Source organism: Schistocerca nitens, chromosome 9 (genome assembly GCF_023898315.1).
Source record: "Schistocerca nitens isolate TAMUIC-IGC-003100 chromosome 9, iqSchNite1.1, whole genome shotgun sequence".
NCBI classification, from domain to species: Eukaryota; Metazoa; Arthropoda; class Insecta; order Orthoptera; family Acrididae; genus Schistocerca; species Schistocerca nitens.
Window position 1 is genome coordinate 17,644,723 of NC_064622.1, and position 21,435 is coordinate 17,666,157.

The 21,435-nt window shown below is 36.5% G+C and overlaps 1 protein-coding gene across 1 annotated transcript in view; it reads left to right on the forward strand.

Annotated features, from left to right (window-relative positions):
* Positions 1 to 21,435, forward strand: part of LOC126202990 (UDP-glucosyltransferase 2-like) — a 114,547-nt gene that overhangs the window by 88,767 nt on the left and 4,345 nt on the right. Inside the window, exon 5 of the mRNA XM_049937188.1 lies at positions 21,072 to 21,291. Within this exon, the coding sequence (XP_049793145.1) occupies positions 21,072 to 21,291 (220 nt within the window). The remainder of the gene's footprint in view (positions 1 to 21,071; positions 21,292 to 21,435) is intronic.

Sequence of the window (21,435 nt, forward strand, 5' to 3'; positions counted from 1 at the left end):
TCCATCACACAATTCATAACAGTAGCTACTCCACTACAGAGAGTATGAGATTCATTCCCATTGCATACAATCATTAACTGGTATCATAACGCCGGAAATGCATATCCTATGCTATCGAACGAATACATCGATAGGTCGTGTGGAGAACAAAAGTGTTTAGGGTCTTTGGTAGTGTTAACTCTGTCACGTGGAGCGCGGGCAGAGGGAGAGTCTGCCTGGAGTAGCGAGTGGAGCAGGTGTGTTGTGTGACGCTCCCGCGAGTTGCCGCGCTTCCGGGGTTGGGCAGCATGTAATTGCGCTCGAGTTGCTATGATAGTTTCTGACACGGTGTCACGGACGGGAAGCATTAGTTGGCGCACATCAAGAGCCCGTTTCGCCTGGTGAACGTGTCGAGAAGAAGGCGCGCCAACATCCAGCTTCTGCAACAGTGACAGCCGACAATGAGTGACTGTCGACACCACCTCGATCGACGGCTTCAAATCTTCAATCAACCAACAAGGAAGACTGGAAGCACGTAAAGTTTTAGAACTGTATGGCAGACCTCAGCTTTTCAAATTGTTCAAATCACAAAATTTCAGCAACGTAGCATGAACCTCTGTTGCTCATTGTCCCAATTGCATTACCAAGCAGGGTCCCTTCCTTTTCCGGAATGAACCTGAGTGTCATTGAAATTCATTTGATTTCACTGCTTTAATTTCAAAGTTCAGTTAAGGTATTCATAGCTGGCTACAATATTTAGATTACACAAGCACAAATTAAGAGTGCGAGTTTTGTTACCGTATTTTAGCTTACCTGTGACTGCAGCTCAGCTTGGTACGCACTAAATTTTACTATTGTTAATTGTTCAGAATCATTTAATTCAAGTTCAAAGTTAAATCTCTTATTTCTAAATTGCGTAGATTCAAGTAGCTTTTGAAATGATTGTTGAGGTAGTCCAAGACTAACCGTATCTTACTGAATTTCGATGTGCTTCAGAAAGAAACCTCACTATTAACTTTAGTCACTAAATTAACTCACGATTTTCCGGTTTTATTAATTCTTTTGCTAAATTAAGTCAGAACGTAGCGAAATTTATTACTTCTGACAAACTTTCCGTTTTCACACTACACGTGTCAACCTTCAGTTGCCACGCTTTTAGTGCTAATTATATGTGCATTAACCTTTCTTTTTCAGTTATTACAGTAGTTGTCCATAGGACTGGCGACCGTAATTTCCCCCAAATCTCAAATATCTAATTACCGCTAGTTAATTGTTAACGTAACGGCCACACATTTACTTTCTTTATTAACTTTACCCCTTTTCAAAATTAATTTCCACCAGTTTCACTTGCATTTTTCCTTTCATTTAGATGTAACCCTTTCCCCCCTCTTTACCGACAAATTAACTTTGGTGACGATTGCTTTTCCCAAATTTCCATTAGGTACACGTGGTTTAATTTTTCACTGACATTAAGGTCGATAAGTGAGGGGGATGTTACAGTATTGGTTACAATTAAAGGAAACTATTTCACCGATTTATTTTGTGTGGCTTTTAATAAATTTATTGACATAAAAACTGAAGGGTTAAATTTTTGTTTATAAAATTATGAGAGAGGTCTGCTAGCCAGTACTTAACATCAAGAGGTGAAATATTTAGTGCTGCCAATAGCCGTACAAGTTAAAGTGATGACACTATCCTATCTTTCAGAACTATTAGTTCATTCCTCCATGAGAGAGGAGGGTCAGTTTGGGGATGCAGAAGGAAGAGCTGGATACTTAGACCCCAGGATAACAGGGACCCACCTGGGTCAGTATATCACATGTGTGATCTACTGGATGCTAAATAAATAAATAAATAAATAAATAAATGCAGAAGGAAGAGCTGGATACTTAGACACCAGGATAACAGGGACCCACCTGTTACCAACATGTCTGTGTGTGTGTGTGTGTATGTGTGTGTGTGTGTGTGTGTGTGTGTGTGTGTGTGTGTCACAATACTAAAGAAGCAGCCTGAAAAAAAAAGTGGATCACCCAGAAGGGGTAGGCTGGGAGGGTGTGATGCTATTTCAGTGTTTACAATATAAGAGTCAAATTGACAGAGAAAGTTGCAGTATGAACTTTTTCTTCAGCCTTATGTAAAACAATGTTTTATACAGTAATTAAATACACACATAAGAAAAGAATCACAGTAAATAACTAGCTTATATAATATCAAAACATGTTTTTCATAACTTAGGTAAAACATATATTTTAATGATTAGTTTCTAAGAATTCTTCAGTCATATAGAATTCGTTGTTTTTTAGCCAGGTTTGCAATGTATTCTTATATTTATTTAGTGGCTGAGCATGGTAACTTATTGAAAAATTTTATGCTTAAGTACTTATAGTTATTATGGACTACAGCAAGTCTTGTGGAAGGCAAGTCCAGCAGGTGACTGTTTCTTGTACTGTGTGCATGCACATCACATCTCATGTTCAATTTTTTCAGATTTTCTCTGGCATATATTAAACAGTTATATATGTACATGCTTGGCACTGTAATTACGCCAAGAGATTTAAAATAATGTCTGCAGGACTCTCTGGGTGCTAACCCTTCCATGCACCTGATTGCTTTCTTCTGCCATCTGAAAATACATTCAGCCCCTGGGGAGTTACCCCAAAGCAATATTCCATATTGCAGTTGGGAATGAAAACAAGTATAGTATGAGTGGAGTAGCAATTGCTTGCTCACACTGTTTCTTAATTTATACAGTAAGAAAAGTACTTGTGCTAGTTTATTACATAGATAATTGGTGTGTCCTTCGCATGAGAGCTTTTGGTCTATGATTATTCCAAGTAATTTCACTGTTTTGTTTTCATTTTTAGTTACTTTGAGATTAAATATTATTTCTTCTGTTTTTGTTTGATTTATGCACAGCTGGTTAACCTGACACCAGTAATTAGCCATTTGCCTCATTTCTCTATTTTTGTCCAGTACAGTATGTAAGTTCTCTCCTGTACTTATTAATGTCATATCATCAGCATATAATATGTTCTTACACGTTATGTAATTCGAGGAGTCATTAATATAGACAATGAACAAAATAGGTCCAAGAACAGAGCCTTGGGGTATTCCTCCCTCTATAGGGAGTATTTCTGACCTCTGCTTATTTGCATATACAAGTTGTACCCTATTTCTTAGATAAGATTTGAATAGACAGAGTGTGTCATCTTCAATGCCATAGTATTTTAACTTTTTGATGAGTATGTCATGTGACACCGAGTCAAATGCTTTACTTAGGTCAATAAGTGTTCCAAACATTGATACCCTTTTTTCATACCCTTCATAAACATTGCTCACCAAAGCTTCTACTGCTTTTACAGTTGATAGGTGTGACCTGAAGCCAAACTGTTATTCATTTAAAATTTGATTGGTTTCAAAATACCTGTATATCTGCTTATGCACACAATTTTCTACTAACTTGGATATGATTGGTACTATTGAAAAGGGTCTGTAGTTATTTGGGAGGTTTCTTTCACCTTTTTTATACACAGGCAATGTAACTGTGAGCTTAAGACAGTCGGGGAATGTTCCTTCATCAAGTACTCTGTTTGATAGTGAGAGAAGTAGCATTTCAATTTCTTTTGCTATACATTTAATGATGAGATTACTGAGTCCATAATAATCTTCTGTTTTGGAATTACTTAATTTGTTTATTGACTTATGAATATCATTTAATGTGATTCGGGTACAAGTGAACTTCTCACTTCTTGTCTGTTTTGCACAAGTGAGCAATGCTTCTGCATCAGAGGCAGAATTGATGGGTGGGGTGGTGATGCTATTTACAAAATATTCATTGAGAATATTGCAGTCAATAGGGATACTCCTTTCTTTATTGGTATTATTAATTTCCCTTTTAATGACAGTCCAGGCAGCCTTACATTTATTTTTAGAATTTAAAATATATTCATCATTTGCACAGCACTTAGCATTTTTTATTTCTAATCTGTAAATGTTTCTCATCTTAGTGTAATTTTCCCTGTCCCTATCACTGTTATGAGATTTGTCTTTCATAATCATCAGTAGTATTGTGAATTTGTTAAGTTGTGGGGTGTAGGCCTACCACTTGTTAGTATTTTGTTGCTTATGAGTAATATTACACTAGTACCTTTTGGTTACCAAGGGGCATGTCATTTCTACTATATGATTGATCTCTGTCAGGAAAATGGAAAAACATTTATTAATCATTTTCTTGTTATCCATTACATGAGTCCAATCCATTCCTTTTAACTGGTTTATCAATTTGTTTACATTGGATTCGCCTAGAATTCTATATGTCACTTCTCTCTCTGTAGAACTAAAGGCTGACTTTTCTATTTGAAGCCATACCCCTGCATGATCTGATATTCGTAATTCTATTACATCACATTGTATGGAGTCTCTTTGTACATTGCTAATTATGTTATCAAGGCATGCGTTCAGTCTAGTGGGTTTTTCATTGAGACAGTAATAGTTTAATGACTTCAGAGTGTTAATCATATGTATTACATTTTTTCTCTTTGGCCTTATATCTATGTTAATATCCCCTACAATTACAATTCTATGCTGTTTATATTTTGACAACAGCAATATTAAAGTATTAATTTTTTCTATAAATACTATCTCATCAGAGCCTGGGATTCGATAGGTTGAGACAACTACAGTTTTCTGTTCGTGCATTACCACACCAGCTACTTTTATTGTAGCTTCAAGGCATATTCTACTAAGGTCTATAACTGAGTAAAGCAATTCAAGGTTACTTTTGACATATATTGAGACCCCACTACGTGTAATACTTTTTCTGCAGTAGCTTGTAACTAACGAATATCCAAGAGGAACACACAAGTCTATTTCAGTGTCTTCCATCCAGTATTCATTGATGCATAGTACACTGCAGTTGATTTTATCGAACCAGTATTGTAATTCATTGATTTTACACCTAAGAGATTGTACATTTATATGAAGGAGGAGGAAACTGCCACTGCTACATAATGGTATTCTACTTTCACAGAACTTTCTGTATTCATTTATTTTCGCTACATGATCTAGGGTTGCACAATTATCTGAATGAATTAGACTGCTGCTGTTTCCAGTTAAAGTGGTTTCTAACTTTCCTTCGTCTGTAATGTCGTTTTCTCTAAAAAAGGAGGTGTACAGTCATGCTCTGTGGGACTGTCTTTTAAGACAAGGCTGCTGCGTGCTCGTATTTCATTTAGAACATTGTTTATCTCCTGACACAAAAATGTTTTCCCATGGTAGTTTAGATGCTCACCATGTTCAGTGTGCAAATTTCTTTCAAGTCTGCTAATATCCACTACATTGCATTTAGCATAAATGGAACATAGTTGTTTGATTTTAATATTTGTTTTGCGAATCTCTTTGTTAACACATCAATTATAGATCAAGTCATGTCTATGAGGTATCGTCACAATAATAGTGTTTTCCATCTTACTTACATGTAAAAAAATTTTCAAAACTTTTATACATGTTTTGGCTTCATTATGTGCTGCATCATTTGCACCAGTCACACAAACAACAAAGTCACTTTCCCTTGTATTCTTGTGTTCTAGGATGCCTTCAACAATATTTTCTGTCCTCGCACCAGGTTTTACGGTGCCAGTTGCACGAATATTCGTATTCACATCCTGTAGAATATTTGCTAGCTTTCTTCCGTGGCTGTCTGCTAGAGAAAGCACATTATGTTTCTTTGTTCACTGTTTCTGGCTGTTGGCGATGTTTTTGCAGCTCCCTGCAATGTTTTTATCTTCACATTGGGTGGCTTGTTCACTTTCAATGTTTATGGAGTTGCTGCTGCTTTCTGATAACACACTGAACTTATTTGTGCACACGAGATTAGGTTTATTCCATGTATTTCATTGTGAGCAAGGCACTTTTTTAGTCACTTTGTTTGGCATTACACGAGAAATAGTTTTTGAATTGTTTACACACTGTACCCCACTGTTTTCGCTCTGAAGAGCATTTGAGTTAGGCCTATTTACGCAGTTTTGACCGTTACTTTTACTGGCATTTGAGTTCAGCCTATTTGCGCAATTTTGACAATTACTTTCACTGGAATGCGTGTTTAAGTTGTGTATGCTCTTTTGGCGTTTACTGCTCGCAACCAGTGTTTTTAACTCACGGTTTTCGTTCTCGAGTTTAGTGGTATCTCATCTCAGTATATCAGCAGCTAGCTGAAGACTTTTTAATCGTTCATTTAACTTTTCGATTTCACCTTTACCGTTATTACAAACACTATTTTTTACAACGTGGCTGTAGCTTTTTGTCTCGTTAATATTACTCACTTCTGCACTTGACGTGCTTTCCCTTAAGGGGCTCCGGAAAGGCTCAAAATCATGAAAAGTTCAATTTTTACTTTTTTGCGTTTTCTGAATCTGCAGACTATTACCTTTTAATAGATATATAATTTATTCAATTCCGAAGACTACAACTATTTTTAAATATTTTTTGAAATGTGTTCTACATGGGCGTGACCCACTGTGGCGCTGTTAAACTGCTGTCAAATGGTGTTATTATTAACGTCCGTGTTCATCAGGTACATTTTAGTTATGTGAGATAAAGTATGTGTTGTGGCTAACCTGTGATGGTTCAATATATATCGCTGGTGTGATTGTCGATTGTTTCATGTTTATTTACTCTGTCGTTATCTCGAAAATATTCGTAATTAATTCTGTTTCTTGAGTCTCTGTTTTGTTGAAGTATAATAATGAGTAAAAGTAAAGTTATTAGAAATCCTCTGAAGGCTTTTAAGAAAAGGAGAAATGTTGGAAAGCCAAAGGTATGTGTTATTACTGTAAACAATAAAGACGATGAAAATCCCCAACATAGCTTGTGTCCCAAAGAAGAAGACAGTTGGTTTAAATATAAAAAAGTATTGCTAACTGGTGAAGTGTACACTCATAAGCATAGTCTGCCTCATGCAATAATGGAGGTAATAAAACCTATTTTCAGAGACTTAGCAGCACCTGAACTGTTGAAAAAGTGTATTCACGGAAAAACTCAAAACCCCAATGAAAGTGTAAATAGTGTTATATGGTCGAGAATCCCCAAGACTGTATTTGTTGGAATAGAAACACTTCACTTTGGTGTGTATGATGCTGTTGCGACTTTCAATGATGGCAACATTGTAAGGTGCAAGGTATTTAGAAATATGGGAATGAAGATAGGTTCTAACATGGTACGAGCGATGCTTGCTTTAGACAAGGAACGCCTTCGGGCTGCAGACAGGGCTGTAAAGAGTCTAGAAATACAAGCAAGAGTAAACAGGAGGAGGAACAAGAGGAAGCTGGAGGAAGAGTTTGCAGAGGATGAAGATAATCCATCCTATGGACCTGGAATGCACTAAAAAGTTAATCCAATCTTTGTCGCTCGATTCCCAAAACTTTTATTTTCTCATACTAATTACATGTTTTCTAAGGATCTTCCAAACATATTTGTTTCAAACTTTCAGTAAATGTTACACAGTACCTTCTGCATAATTTAACACAGCCTTTTTTCCAAAAAACTGTATATTTTTTAATATATAAATAAAAAATTGCAAAAAATGTTGTGAATTTTCATTACAATTGAAAAAAAAAATCATCCTTAATAACTGAACTAAAATTTTGTAAAATCCCTGTGTTAAGTTGTAGCCAATATTCCAATAAATAATCTGTAAAAAGTTCAACTTCCTACCTCAAATACTTTGTGATGAAAGATGTAATTTATAAGCGTTATTTTAACATTGCAAGTATAGGGCGTTCCAGAGCCCCTTAAATATTGTACAGCTTCCCAATCCATTGTAGTTCCTACCTCTTTCGACAGCTGAACATGTAAGGCATACTCGCATGCTTCACAACAAAACTTAATTCACTCTTTCGAATTTCTCACGAGACTTATTTCACTATTGCTTAGACCAACACAATCACTGTGAAACTGTTTTCTACAACATAATCCATGGATCACAAATATTTCCGTGGTTTTTATGAATTTATTGCATTTAAGACACGATTTACTCTTGTCACTAGCCGCCATCTTAAATAAACTAATACATGCCAGAATAAGGCACGGTCAAACATAAAAAGCTAAAGTACCATGTCAAGCTATGTTACTTAACTGAGGAACAGCCCCGGCCCCACTTCGTGGAAAGCGGTCGGTTAGCCACAGACGCTACATTGGAAGTTACTCTAGCAGTAACATTTAGCAACTGAGGCGGATTATTGACATAGATTAGATTAGATTAGATTAGATTAATACTAGTTCCATGGATCATGAATACGATATTTCATAATGATGTGGAACGAGTCGAATTTTCCAATACATGACATAATTAGGTTAATTTAACAACATACTTAAATTAATATAACAACTTTATTTTATTGTGTTTTTTGTTTTTCTTTATTTTTTATTTTTATTTTTTTTATTTTTTATTTTTTTCTTAATTTATATCTAAAAATTCCTCTATGGAGTAGAAGGAGTTGTCATTCAGAAATTCTTTTAATTTCTTCTTAAATACTTGTTGGTTATCTGTCAGACTTTTGATACTATTTGGTAAGTGACCAAAGACTTTAGTGCCAGTATAATTCACCCCTTTCTGTGCCAAAGTTAGATTTAATCTTGAATAGTGAAGATCATCCTTTCTCCTAGTATTGTAGTTATGCACACTGCTATTACTTTTGAATTGGGTTTGGTTGTTAATAACAAATTTCATAAGAGAGTATATATACTGAGAAGCTACTGTGAATATCCCTAGATCCTTAAATAAATGTCTGCAAGATGATCTTGGGTGGACTCCAGCTATTATTCTGATTACACGCTTTTGTGCAATAAATACTTTATTCCTCAGTGATGAATTACCCCAAAATATGATGCCATATGAAAGCAATGAGTGAAAATAGGCGTAGTAAGCTAATTTACTAAGATGTTTATCACCAAAATTTGCAATGACCCTTATTGCATAAGTAGCTGAACTCAAACGTTTCAGCAGATCATCAATGTGTTTCTTCCAATTTAATCTCTCATCAATGGACACACCTAAAAATATGCAATATTCTACCTTAGCTATATGCTTCTGATTAAGGTCTATATTTATTAATGGCGTCATACCATTCACTGTACGGAACTGTATGTACTGTGTCTTATCAAAATTCAGTGAGAGTCCGTTTACAAGGAACCACTTAGTAATTTTCTGAAAGACAGTATTGACAATTTCATCAGTTAATTCTTGTTTGTCAGGTGTGATTACTATACTTGTATCATCAGCAAAGAGAACTAACTTTGCCTCTTCATGAATATAGAATGGCAAGTCATTAATATATAATAAGAACAACAAAGGACCCAAGACTGACCCTTGTGGAACCCCATTCTTGATAGTTCCCCAGTTTGAGGAATGTGCTGATCTTTGCATGTTACGAGAACTACTTATTTCTACTTTCTGCACTCTTCCAGTTAGGTACGAATTAAACCATTTGTGCACTGTCCCACTCATGCCACAATACTTGAGCTTGTCTAGCAGAATTTCATGATTTACACAATCAAAAGCCTTTGAGAGATCACAAAAAATCCCAATGGGTGGTGTTCGGTTATTCAGATCATTCAAAATTTGACTGGTGAAAGCATATATGGCATTTTCTGTTGAAAAACCTTTCTGGAAACCAAACTGACATTTTGTTAGTACTTCATTTTTACAGATATGTGAAGCTACTCTTGAATACATTACTTTCTCAAAAATTTTGGATAAAGCTGTTAGAAGGGAGATTGGACGGTAATTGTTGGCATCAGATCTATCCCCCTTTTTATGCAAAGGTATAACAATAGCATATTTCAGTCTATCCGGGAAAATGCCCTGTTCCAGAGAGCTATTACACAGGTGGCTGAGAATCTTACTTATCTGTTGAGAACAAGCTTTTAGTATTTTGCTGGAAATGCCATCAATTCCATGTGAGTTTTTGCTTTTAAGCAAGTTTATTATTTTCCTAATTTCAGAGGGAGAAGTGGGTGAGATTTCAATTGTATCAAATTGCATAGGTATGGCCTCTTCCATTAACAGCCTAGCATCTTCTAATGAACACCTGGATCCTACTATATCCACAACATTTAGAAAATGATTATTAAAAATATTTTCAACTTCTGACTTTTTGTTCGTAAAGTTTTCATTCAATTTGATGGTAATACTGTCTTCCTCTGCTCTTGGTTGACCTGTTTCTCTTTTAATAATATTCCAAATTGTTTTAATTTTATTATCAGAGTTGCTGATTTCAGACATGATACACATACTTCTGGATTTTTTAATAACTTTTCTTAATATAACACAGTAGTTTTTATAATGTTTGATAGTTTCTGGGTCACTACTCTTTCTTGCTGTCAGATACATTTCCCTTTTCCGGTTACAAGATATTTTTATACCCTTAGTAAGCCATGGTTTGTTACAAGGTTTCTTACGAGTATATTTAACTATTTTCTTGGGGAAGCAGTTTTCAAATGCATTTACAAAAATGTCATGAAATAAATTATATTTTAAATTGGCATCAGGTTCACGGTACACCTCATCCCAGTCTAACTGCTGTAGGCTTTCCCTGAAATTTGCAATTGTTAAATCGTTGACTGAACGTACTACTTTGGAGGACTGTTTAGTATTGCTGAATGGAGCTATGTCATATATTGTAACTAGCTGTGCACCATGATCAGAAAGACCATTCTCAACAGGCTGAGCATTTATCTGGTTAAACTTATCTTGGTCTATAAAGAAGTTATCTATCAGTGAGCTGCTATCCTTTACCACCCAAGTAGGAAAATCAATAACGGGTGTCAAATTGAAAGAACCGAGTAATACTTCAAGGTCATTTTTCCTATTACCCTCTTTCAGAGAATCTACATTGAAGTCCCCACAAATAATAATTTGCTTCCCCCTGTCTGACAGATAACACAACAAGGAGTCCAAATTTTTCAGAAATAGATGAAAATTTCCTGATGGGGACCTATATACAGTTACAATTATAAATGTGCCTTTATTTAATTTAAGCTCACAGGCACATGCTTCTATATGTTTCTCTACACAAAACTTCATTAATTTATCACACTTGCTGACAAGGCTGCAACATGTTAAAAATTCTTAAATGAGGCTTCTCACCAGGCCACCATCATATTCTCCAACAAAGGTCATCTGGGATTGTGCAGAACTGCCATTCGTCGCTGAACACATTCTGACTTCATTCATCAGCTGTCCGTGCTTCCCAGTCATGGCACCACTCCAAATGCACCCATTTGTTTTGTTCTTTTAACAGCACTGTACGCGTGGAATGATAATTCCCTAGTCCGGCTCTGCTAGTCTCTGATCAATGGTGCGTGATGACACAGAATGTTACAGAGAGTTTATTACTTGTTCTCAGGTGGCATACACAGTTGTGAAGGGGTTCCAATGTGCTCAGTGTAGAATATGGTGATCCTCACTTGTGATGATCAGGGGTGGTGAACTGGAACCTTGGCAGTGAAAATGCCTGCCCTCACATCCCCGTGCAGCTGAACATTGGGACACTGTCACATCTGAATGCCCCACAAATCTGGATACTACACGCTCCAACCAGCCAGCCAAATGGAGACTCACAATGAGGCCACTTTCAAGCTCGGTCACATGCTGAGGGCACTGCCTCATGCAAGACTGTGGCCCCTCCTTTACTATATTTTTACTGCTCGAAAGAAGAAATTAATCTTTTAAGCTGCTGGTAATATTAAACTCATTGTTACTGAACTAGTTTGTGTAGTCTCTCTCTCTGTATGTCTGTGAAGAGAACTGTCTCGATCGGTGTCGACTACTCCCACAGCATACATAATTTCGTACACGTAAACAAGTTAATCTCACGGTGGAGAAGCAGCTGCCGACTCTGACGGTTGCCTGTAAAATTCTTGAAATGTAAGAGAAAGAAAACTTCTATAGGATCTTCTCGAACTCCAACACTGCCATTCACATTTAGTCATTCGATGATTCTCTGCGAGTGAAATAAGTTCCTTTTAGCAGAGAAAACTTTCTCTATTCTTTTTACCATGTTATTGAAGCAGATTCTACAGCAAACATCAACCACCAAATGATGAAGTCCTATACAGGCTTGTAGTACATAATAGTTCATCACAGAATCATTTGATCAAAACTAAATACCCGCATTTACCTTTGAAATGATACAAACTGTATTATGAATGTTACTAAACTCCACATTAATATCACATATCACTAGGCAAAACGCGCTACCTTGTGATATATCTTCACTTTAAACCAATAACAATAGAAAGGTCGTTGAACCAATCACTCTCTTCTGGCAGCTAGTACGGGTCAAGGGATATTATACTCTGTGTCCTCCACAGTGATCTCGTACTGTTCCTGCCCCATACATAGCCTCACAAGCCTGGTAAGCAACTATTAATCATTTACATTCTCACCTATGGTGAGTACGCATACAAAATTACTTTGACACCTGACTGTGTCTCCTGATTGCTGAATTTTTTGTCAGGTACTGCATTTCACCTCCTGAGCATAAGTACCACTCACCAATCCTGTCTGTCTATTTTTTAGTTTTCTCGAGTGAATTTTCTTTTTGATGCAATTTACTTTTCCATCTATACATATATGTGGTTAACATGTAGCATTTAACTGACTTAAATCCACCACTCATATCTTGCATATCAGTACATAGGAGGGTTCTGACAGAATAATTTAAAAAATATATTTAATCAATATACTTCATGAATGAAGTGACTAGAACACATCATTTCTTTAAAACTTTACAAAAGCTATATAAAAAAGGATGTCTGTCCTATGTATCAGTGTCAGAAAAACTGGCCTAGAACTTTATATCATATGCTGATATTCCTCATGAGAGCACAAAAAATATCATGTTATGACTCTTTTGATACTATAAATAATTCAGTCTGCAACTTCAGTTATCCATTTAAGGATGGTAAGTAAATGTGGAATGCTTCTGGTACTTCACACATTTATGTGATCAGTATGTTGCCCTTCAGTTGTGTTACATTTTTTGTATATCCTTCAATGAGTCAACTACAAGGCTATTTACATGCCCAGTTTTCTGAGGGATTCATTGTGAATAGGGCACTGTCTGTCCACTCCAAGTGATATCTATTTTTTACATTCAGACCTTTCTGTAGTGAATGTTTCCAAATGAAATTTGATTTTTACTGATTCCGAAAATCCTGTTGTGTATTTTTACACACAGATATAGCAAAAGTCACAGTTAGGTTTTGTGTAGCCTATATATTATAATTAACTCACAAAAAGAAAAAACAGCAGTTACTTCTGTAGAATGAAATAAATCGGCTAAAAGCTTGTGGTATTGAAGAAAACATTTAACTTGCTTATTTTATGCTGACAATAAGCAAAGTAACAGTAACATATGTACAGTGCATTAATCAGCTGTAAACTATTGGTACAGAAGAAACTATTTAACTTGGTTACTTTAGATTCCCCCCCCCATGAACCATGGACCTTGCCGTTGGTGGGGAGGCTTGCGTGCCTCAGCGATACAGATGGCCGTACTGTAGGTACAACCACAACGGAGGGGTATCTGTTGAGAGGCCAGACAAATGTGTGGTTCCTGAAGAGGTGCAGCAGCCTTTTCAGTAGTTGCAAGGGCAACAGTCTGGATGATTGACTGATCTAGCCTTGTAACACTAACCAAAACGGCCTTGCTGTGCTGGTACTGCGAACGGCTGAAAGCAAGGCGAAACTACAGCCGTAATTTTTCCCGAGGACATGCAGCTTTACTGTATGGTTAAATGATGATGGCGTCCTCTTGGGTAAAATATTCCGGAGGTAAAATAGTCCCCCATTCGGATCTCCGGACGGGGACTACTCAAGAGGGCGTCATTATCAGGAGAAAGAAAACTGGTGTTCTACGGATCGGAGTGTGGAATGTCAGATCCCTTAATCGGGCAGGTAGGTTAGAAAATTTAAAAAGGGAAATGGATAGGTTAAAGTTAGATATAGTGGGAAATAGTGAAGTTTGGTGGCAGGAGGAACAAGACTTTTGGTCAGGCAATTACAGGGTTATAAATACAAAATCAAATAGGGGTAATGAAGGAGTAAGTTTAATAATGAATAAAAAAATAGGAGTGCGGGTTAGCTACTACAAACAGCATAGTGAACGCATTATTGTGGCCAAGATAGACACAAAGCCCATGCCTACTACAGTAGTACAAGTTTATATGCCAACTAGCTCTGCAGATGATGAAGAAATTGATGACATGTATGACGAGATAAAAGAAATTATTCAGGTAGTGAAGGGAGACGAAAATTTAATAGTCATGGGTGACTGGAATTCGTCAGTAGGAAAAGGGAGAGAAGGAAACATAGTAGGTGAATATGGATTGGGGGGAAGAAATGAAAGAGGAAGCCGCCTTGTAGAATTTTGCACAGAGCATAACTTAATCATAGCTAACACTTGGTTCAAGAATCATAAAAGAAGGTTGTATACCTGGAAGAATCCTGGAGATACTAAAAGGTATCAGATAGATTATATAATGGTAAGACAGAGATTTAGGAACCAGGTTTTAAATTGTAAGACATTTCCAGGGGCAGATGTGGATTCAGACCACAATCTATTGGTTATGAACTGCAGATTGAAACTGAAGAAACTGCAAAAAGGTGGGAATTTAAGGAGATGGGACCTGGATAAACTGAAAGAACCAGAGGTTGTAGAGAGTTTCAGGGAGAGCATAAGGGAACAATTGACAGGAATGGGGGAAAGAAATACAGTAGAAGAAGAATGGGTAGCTCTGAGAGATGAAGTAGTGAAGGCAGCAGAGGATCAAGTAGGTAAGAAGACGAGGGCTAATAGAAATCCTTGGGTAACAGAAGAAATATTGAATTTAATTGATGAAAGGAGAAAATATAAAAATGCAGTAAATGAAGCAGGCAAAAAGGAATACAAACGTCTCAAAAATGAGATCGACAGGAAGTGCAAAATGGCTAAGCAGGGATGGCTAGAGGACAAATGTAAGGATGTAGAGGCTTAACTCATGAGGGGTAAGATAGATACTGCCTACAGGAAAATTAAAGAGACCTTTGGAGAGAAGAGAACGACTTGTATGAATATCAAAAGCTCAGATAGGAACCCAGTTCTAACCGAAGAAGGGAAAGCAGAAAGGTGGAAGGAGTATATAGAGGGTCTATACAAGGGCGATGTACTTAAGGGCAATGTTATAGAAATGAAAGAGGAGGTAGATGAAGATGAAATGGGAGGTATGATACTGCGTGAAGAGTTTGACAGAGCACTGAAAGACCTGAGCCGAAACAAGGCCCCGGGAGTAAACAACATTCCATTAGAACTACTGATGGCCTTGGGAGAGCCAGTCATGACAAAACTCTACCATCTGGTGAGCAAGATGTATGAGACAGGCGAAATACCCACAGACTTCAAGAAGAATATAATAATTCCAATCCCAAAGAAAGCAGGTGTTGACAGATGTGAAAATTACCGAACTATCAGTTTAATAAGTCACAGCTGCAAAATACTAACGCGAATTCTTTACAGACGAATGGAAAAACTGGTAGAAGCGGACCTCGGGGAAGATCAGTTTGGATTCCGTAGAAATGTTGGAACACGTGAGGCAATACTAACCTTACGACTTATCTTAGAAGAAAGATTAAGAAAAGGCAAACCCACGTTTCTAGCATTTGTAGACTTAGAGAAAGCTTTTGACAACGTTAACTGGAATACTCTCTTTCAAATTCTGAAGTTGACAGGGGTAAAATACAGGGAGTGAAAGGCTATTTACAATTTGTACAGAAACCAGATGGCAGTTATAACAGTCGAGGGGCATGAAAGGAAAGCAGTGGTTGGGAAAGGAGTGAGACAGGGTTGTAGTCTCTCCCCGATGTTATTCAATCTGTATATTGAGCAAGCAGTAAAGGAAACAAAAGAAAAATTCGGAGTAGGAATTAAAATCCATGGAGAAGAAATAAAAACTTTGAGGTTCGCCGATGACATTGTAATTCTGTCAGAGACAGCAAAGGACTTGGAAGAGCAGTTGAACGGAATGGACAGTGTCTTGAAAGGAGGATATAAGATGAACATCAACAAAAGCAAAACGAGGATAATGGAATATAGTCAAATTAAATCGGGTGATGCTGAGGGGATTAGTTTAGAAAATGAGACACTTAAAGTAGTAAAGGAGTTTTGCTATTTAGGGAGTAAAATAACTGATGATGGTCGAAGTAGAGAGGATATAAAATGTAGACTGGCAATGGCAAGGAAAGCGTTTCTGAAGAAGAGAAATTTGTTAACATCTAGTATAGATTTAAGTGTCAGGAAGTCGTTTCTGAAAGTATTTGTATGGAGTGTAGCCATGTATGGAAGTGAAACATGGACGATAACGAGTTTGGACAAGAAGGGAATAGAAGCTTTCGAAATGTGGTGCTACAGAAGAATGCTGAAGATAAGGTGGGTAGATCACATAACTAATGAGGAGGTATTGAATAGTATTGGGGAGAAGAGAAGTTTGTGGCACAACTTGACTAGAAGAAGGGATCGGTTGGTAGGACATGTTTTGAGGCATCAAGGGATCACAAATTTAGCATTGGAGGGCAGTGTGGAGGGTAAAAATCGTAGAGGGAGTCCAAGAGATGAATACACTAAGCAGATTCAGAAGGATGTAGGTTGCAGTAGGTACTGGGAGATGAAGAAGCTTGCACAGGATAGAGTAGCATGGAGAGCTGCATCAAACCAGTCTCAGGACTGAAGACCACAACAACAACAACTTTAGATTGGCATTCATAAATTCTTCTACAGCATAAAAGCAACTCTTCTGACATAACATTTTCACCTTTGCTTATTATCCTTCTTTACTCAACTAAGCTTTTGGGTTTCTTGCTGTATAAAAGAACATCAGTGTCCAAATGTGTCTTTTATATAACTCAGACAAAATATTTTAGCACAATGGATGTAATTTAAATTATTTGGCACTTCCTACAATTTGTAATAGTGGATAATGGGAATAAAATTAGGATATGGCAAAGAAGCCATAAAATGAAATTATTTTCAGCATAATTAGCTCCATAATTCAGAAGCATCATGCATGACAGATATTTCACCTGCTTGCCAATATTATATTGTTTCTGGGCTGTAAGAAATGTGATATTGGTCTCTTCAAGTTTAGAGTCTTAATATAGACCTCAATCTTATGGGACTGAGTCGAGGAAGACTTGTTTCAAATTAAAACTATATAAAATACTACCAAGCACTTTAAGCAAGGCCACAGTCGCTCACTACCTTTTGGTAAAGAATGGTGCAAGGTATGACAGCAGAATTCAATAAATAACTGGCAATAAAAATGCAAAGGATGAATTACAAGACGTCTGTGAATTTGGGCATGCTGAGAAGGTGACAGGGTGTCATATTCAGCTCTGGGGTATGAACCTCATGCAGAAATTCTAGTCCAATGCCATAATGTACTAAAGTAGTACCAAAAGCCTATTACTACAGTGTGTACACTCTAGTCTCTAACTATCAATGCTGTTTATCCACTAGTGGTAGCTTAATATTTACTTGATTACACTGGTACTTTTCAAAAACTTGTTTTAAGAACTCATTGTGCATAAATAAAGCTTTGATTTAGAAACTACTGTGTTCAAAAAATATTCTGCATTTAATTTTCTTTGATGCATGACATTATGAAGACTAAGTGAATTTTCTCTCATTAGAATACAACAGTTCTCAAAAAATTTTGTTTTGTTGTTGCAGACACATATATCACTAATTACTCTGCTTTTTAGATTCCATGGATATGACACTCATTCTTTATATTATATTGGATTAGATTAGCTTTTCATTACATAGATCTGTGCTGAGGAGATCCTTGTGGATGTGGAACATGTCAATTATTTTTATTATTATTATTATTATTATTTTCATTTCCTCAGTTTTCACAATTTCATTTCTACACATTTCTCCCTCCTACCAAACTGAAAGACTAATAATAAGAGTTTGTACTTACGAGCTACATGGAAATATTTGCTTAATAAAAGAAATAAGAAGAACAAGAGAAACATTCATACATAAGATGCTATTTGCCACTGTGATTTACACATTTCTGTTATCATAGATCAAAGATAATTGCAGAAATATTGTCTGGTTATTGTACAACATATGACATTAATTGAGAGTAGGGGAGAGATTTGCACCTAGGAACAAACAATGTTTTTTGTCAGTACTTCAGTCTAGTGACTGGTTTTAGAATCAGAAGCAATGCACACTGGAGACTACCCTAAGCAGTTTCAGTCATTTTCTACAGTTTTTGTTGTTGTTAGGTATGAGGTTATGTTTTGCACAGCATTTGTAAATATTTTGCATTCTAGACATTTAAGTGGTGTACAATGAACTAAAACTGTTTGAAATATATTGCTAATTTCTTCAGGTGTAGAATTTCATGGTGAGTAAACTATTATATATTTTTAAAACTATTTATGTAACATGTGCAAAGTTAAGCTGTACTTTGGTCATGCATCATCTTGTACTTTGAAACAGAAGAAAATCTTTTACAGTGGAACATGTGTTACTTACAAATGATCTGAGTTTCTTTAATGTCTTAACAATTTTACTTGTCTTGAAAATGGAAATTTGTGTTAATTTGCAATAGCTTCTATTTGAAATTGTGTATAACATGTAATTCATTTTTTTATAATACTTCTGCTTAATTTGATTTCACTTAGTGACTGTTGGTGTGGAGCAGAGTAATAACATAACAGATAGACTGTTAAACACAGTATCGACAAGATTTTTTTTTTTTTTTTTTGATTGCAGAGCTTTAAAATTTCAAGTGAATGTTTGTTTGTACGCACATGATCATGTTGCATTTTGGAACATGTTTTTGCTGTTAAAAAAATAACACAATTTTCTGAAGTAACTGTTGTAAGTTCAGGAAAAGATTGTACCACATAAAAAGTGAATGGCATCATTGAAAAGTGGAGCAAGGGAATATATCAAACTTCCATTAAAGAGCTGGCTAGAAACGAAGTTTGAAAAGTTACTAAGATACAACACCTTCCCCTACACAAAAGTACATATTTAAAATTAATTGTTTTGCAGCCCATTGAAATAACTGTCAAAACATACGAAGTATGATATCCAAGTTCTAGAATACGTGATTCTCTTGTCTTTGTAGAAGTGAGATAATATTTGAAGTAAAAGGTGAAAGAAAATGTTATTTACTCTGAGCCTTAAAAAATATTTTAAACTGCCTTGTTCTTAAGACGTAGTCACATGAAGTATACTGAGGTGACAAAAATAAGGGGACACCTCCTAATATTGTGTCAGACCTCCTTTTGCTCAGCAGAGTGCAGCAGCTCGACATGGCACTCACTCAAAAAGTTGTCGGAAGTCCCCTGCAGAAATATTGAGCCGTGCTGCCTCTATAACCATTCATAATTGCAAAAGTGTTGTCAGCAGAGGATTATGTGTATGAACTGACCTCTTGATTAGTTCCATAAATGTTTGATGGTATTCGTGCCAGGCGATCTGGATGGCCAAATCATTCGCTTGAATTATCCAGAATGTTCTTCAAACCATTTGCGAACAATTGTGGCCTGGTGACATGTTTGGGAACATTAAGTCCACCAATGACTGCAAATTGTCTACAAGTAGTCAAATATAATCATTTTCAGTCAATGGTGGGTTCATTTGGACCATAGGATCCAGTCCATTCCAAGTAAACACGGCCCATAACATTATGGAGACACCACCAGCTTGCACAGTGCCTTGTTAACAACTTGGGACCATGGCTTTGTGGGGTCTGCACCACACCCAGACCCTGCCAGGCCACAGTTTTCCAGTAGTGTATGGTCCAACTGATATGATCAGGAGAGGCACTGCAGGCAATGTCGTGCTGTTAGCAAAAGCACTCGCGTCAGTCACCGACTGGCATAGCCCATTAATGCCAAATTTTGCTGCACTGTCCTAATGAATACATTCATCATATGGCCCACATCGATTCATGCCGTTATTTTACACAGTGTTGCTTGTCTCTTAGCACTGACAACCCTATGCAAATGCTGCTGCTCTCAGTCATTAAGTGAAGACTATCGGCCGCTACATTGTCCGTGGTGAGAGGTAATGCCTGAAACGTGATATTCTTGTCTCATACTTGACACCATGGATATCTGAAGTCCCTAATAATTACCAAAATGGAATATCCCATGTGTCTAGCTGTGACTACCATTCTGCATTCAAAGTTGTTAATTCACATCTTGCACCCATAATCACATTGAAAACCTTTTCACATGAATCACCTGACTCCAAATGACACCTCTGCTAATTCACTGTCCTTTTATACCTTGTGTATGTGATGCTACCATCATCTGTACATGTTCATCTCTCTATCGAATTACTTTTGTCACCTCAGTCTATGTTTCTTATGTTTGGTGAGCAGGCCTTAAAACCAATTAGTAATGTGTCTGGGTAGCCACTGTAATGTTCAACAAAACTTTAATTTTCTTTTTATAATTTTATTTTTGAGCTGTTTACATTTATTTTTGAAGATCCTGAATATATTTCTTACATAATCATATGCTTGGAGTATTTTGGTAATAAACAGATTATTACCCTCAGCCATTCACTTCATAGTGATTTGCAGAATATGAATGTAACAGATGTAAATTACAAATGAAGAGCACAAAATTGTGGGTATTCTACAGTATTAATTATTTAGTTAACCAGTTTTTTGGTTGCAAGGCCATCTAAGCAACAGATAAGTTATCTAATTGAATTAATACTATGGAGCAGTTACAGTTTTATGCTTTTCATTTGTACTCATGAAATTGTTCTACCTAGTGGTGAAACAGTCACATTATTAATGCAATACTTTATTTCCCTGCAACTAACATCCATTTATGCGCGTCATTTCTAGTTGCTCTTTATATATTGTACTGTCAGAGAGAGAGACAGACAGACAGACAGAGACAGAATAGGATGGTGGAATGATGAGCAGGCATAAACTTAAAGCTGTATTAATGAAATCACTTGCTTCATATGGATACATGCCTTTCCAGGTTGTAATAATCATTTTTTCCCTTGTAGCTCACAGAAATTTGAAGTTCTTTATCACTCATGGAGGAATGATGAGTGTTCAAGAAGCCCTTCACTTTGCTGTCCCACTTCTTGGAGTTCCTATATATGGTGATCAAGAACCAAACTTGTTGAAAGTGCAAAGTCTCGGATATGGAATTATGCTTCTGCTTAATAACATCACTGAAAAATCATTTCAATGGGCAGTAAATGAACTACTTCTGAATCCAAGGTAACGACCACATGTGAGTTGCAAAGCAGTACAAAACACAATATAATTAAAATTTCTATAAGTTAAAGCACTAAAACTTGAGTGAGGATTATTCCACTGAGAGAAATTTATGCCCTTGAGGAAAGACTGTAATTTTCAGGGAGA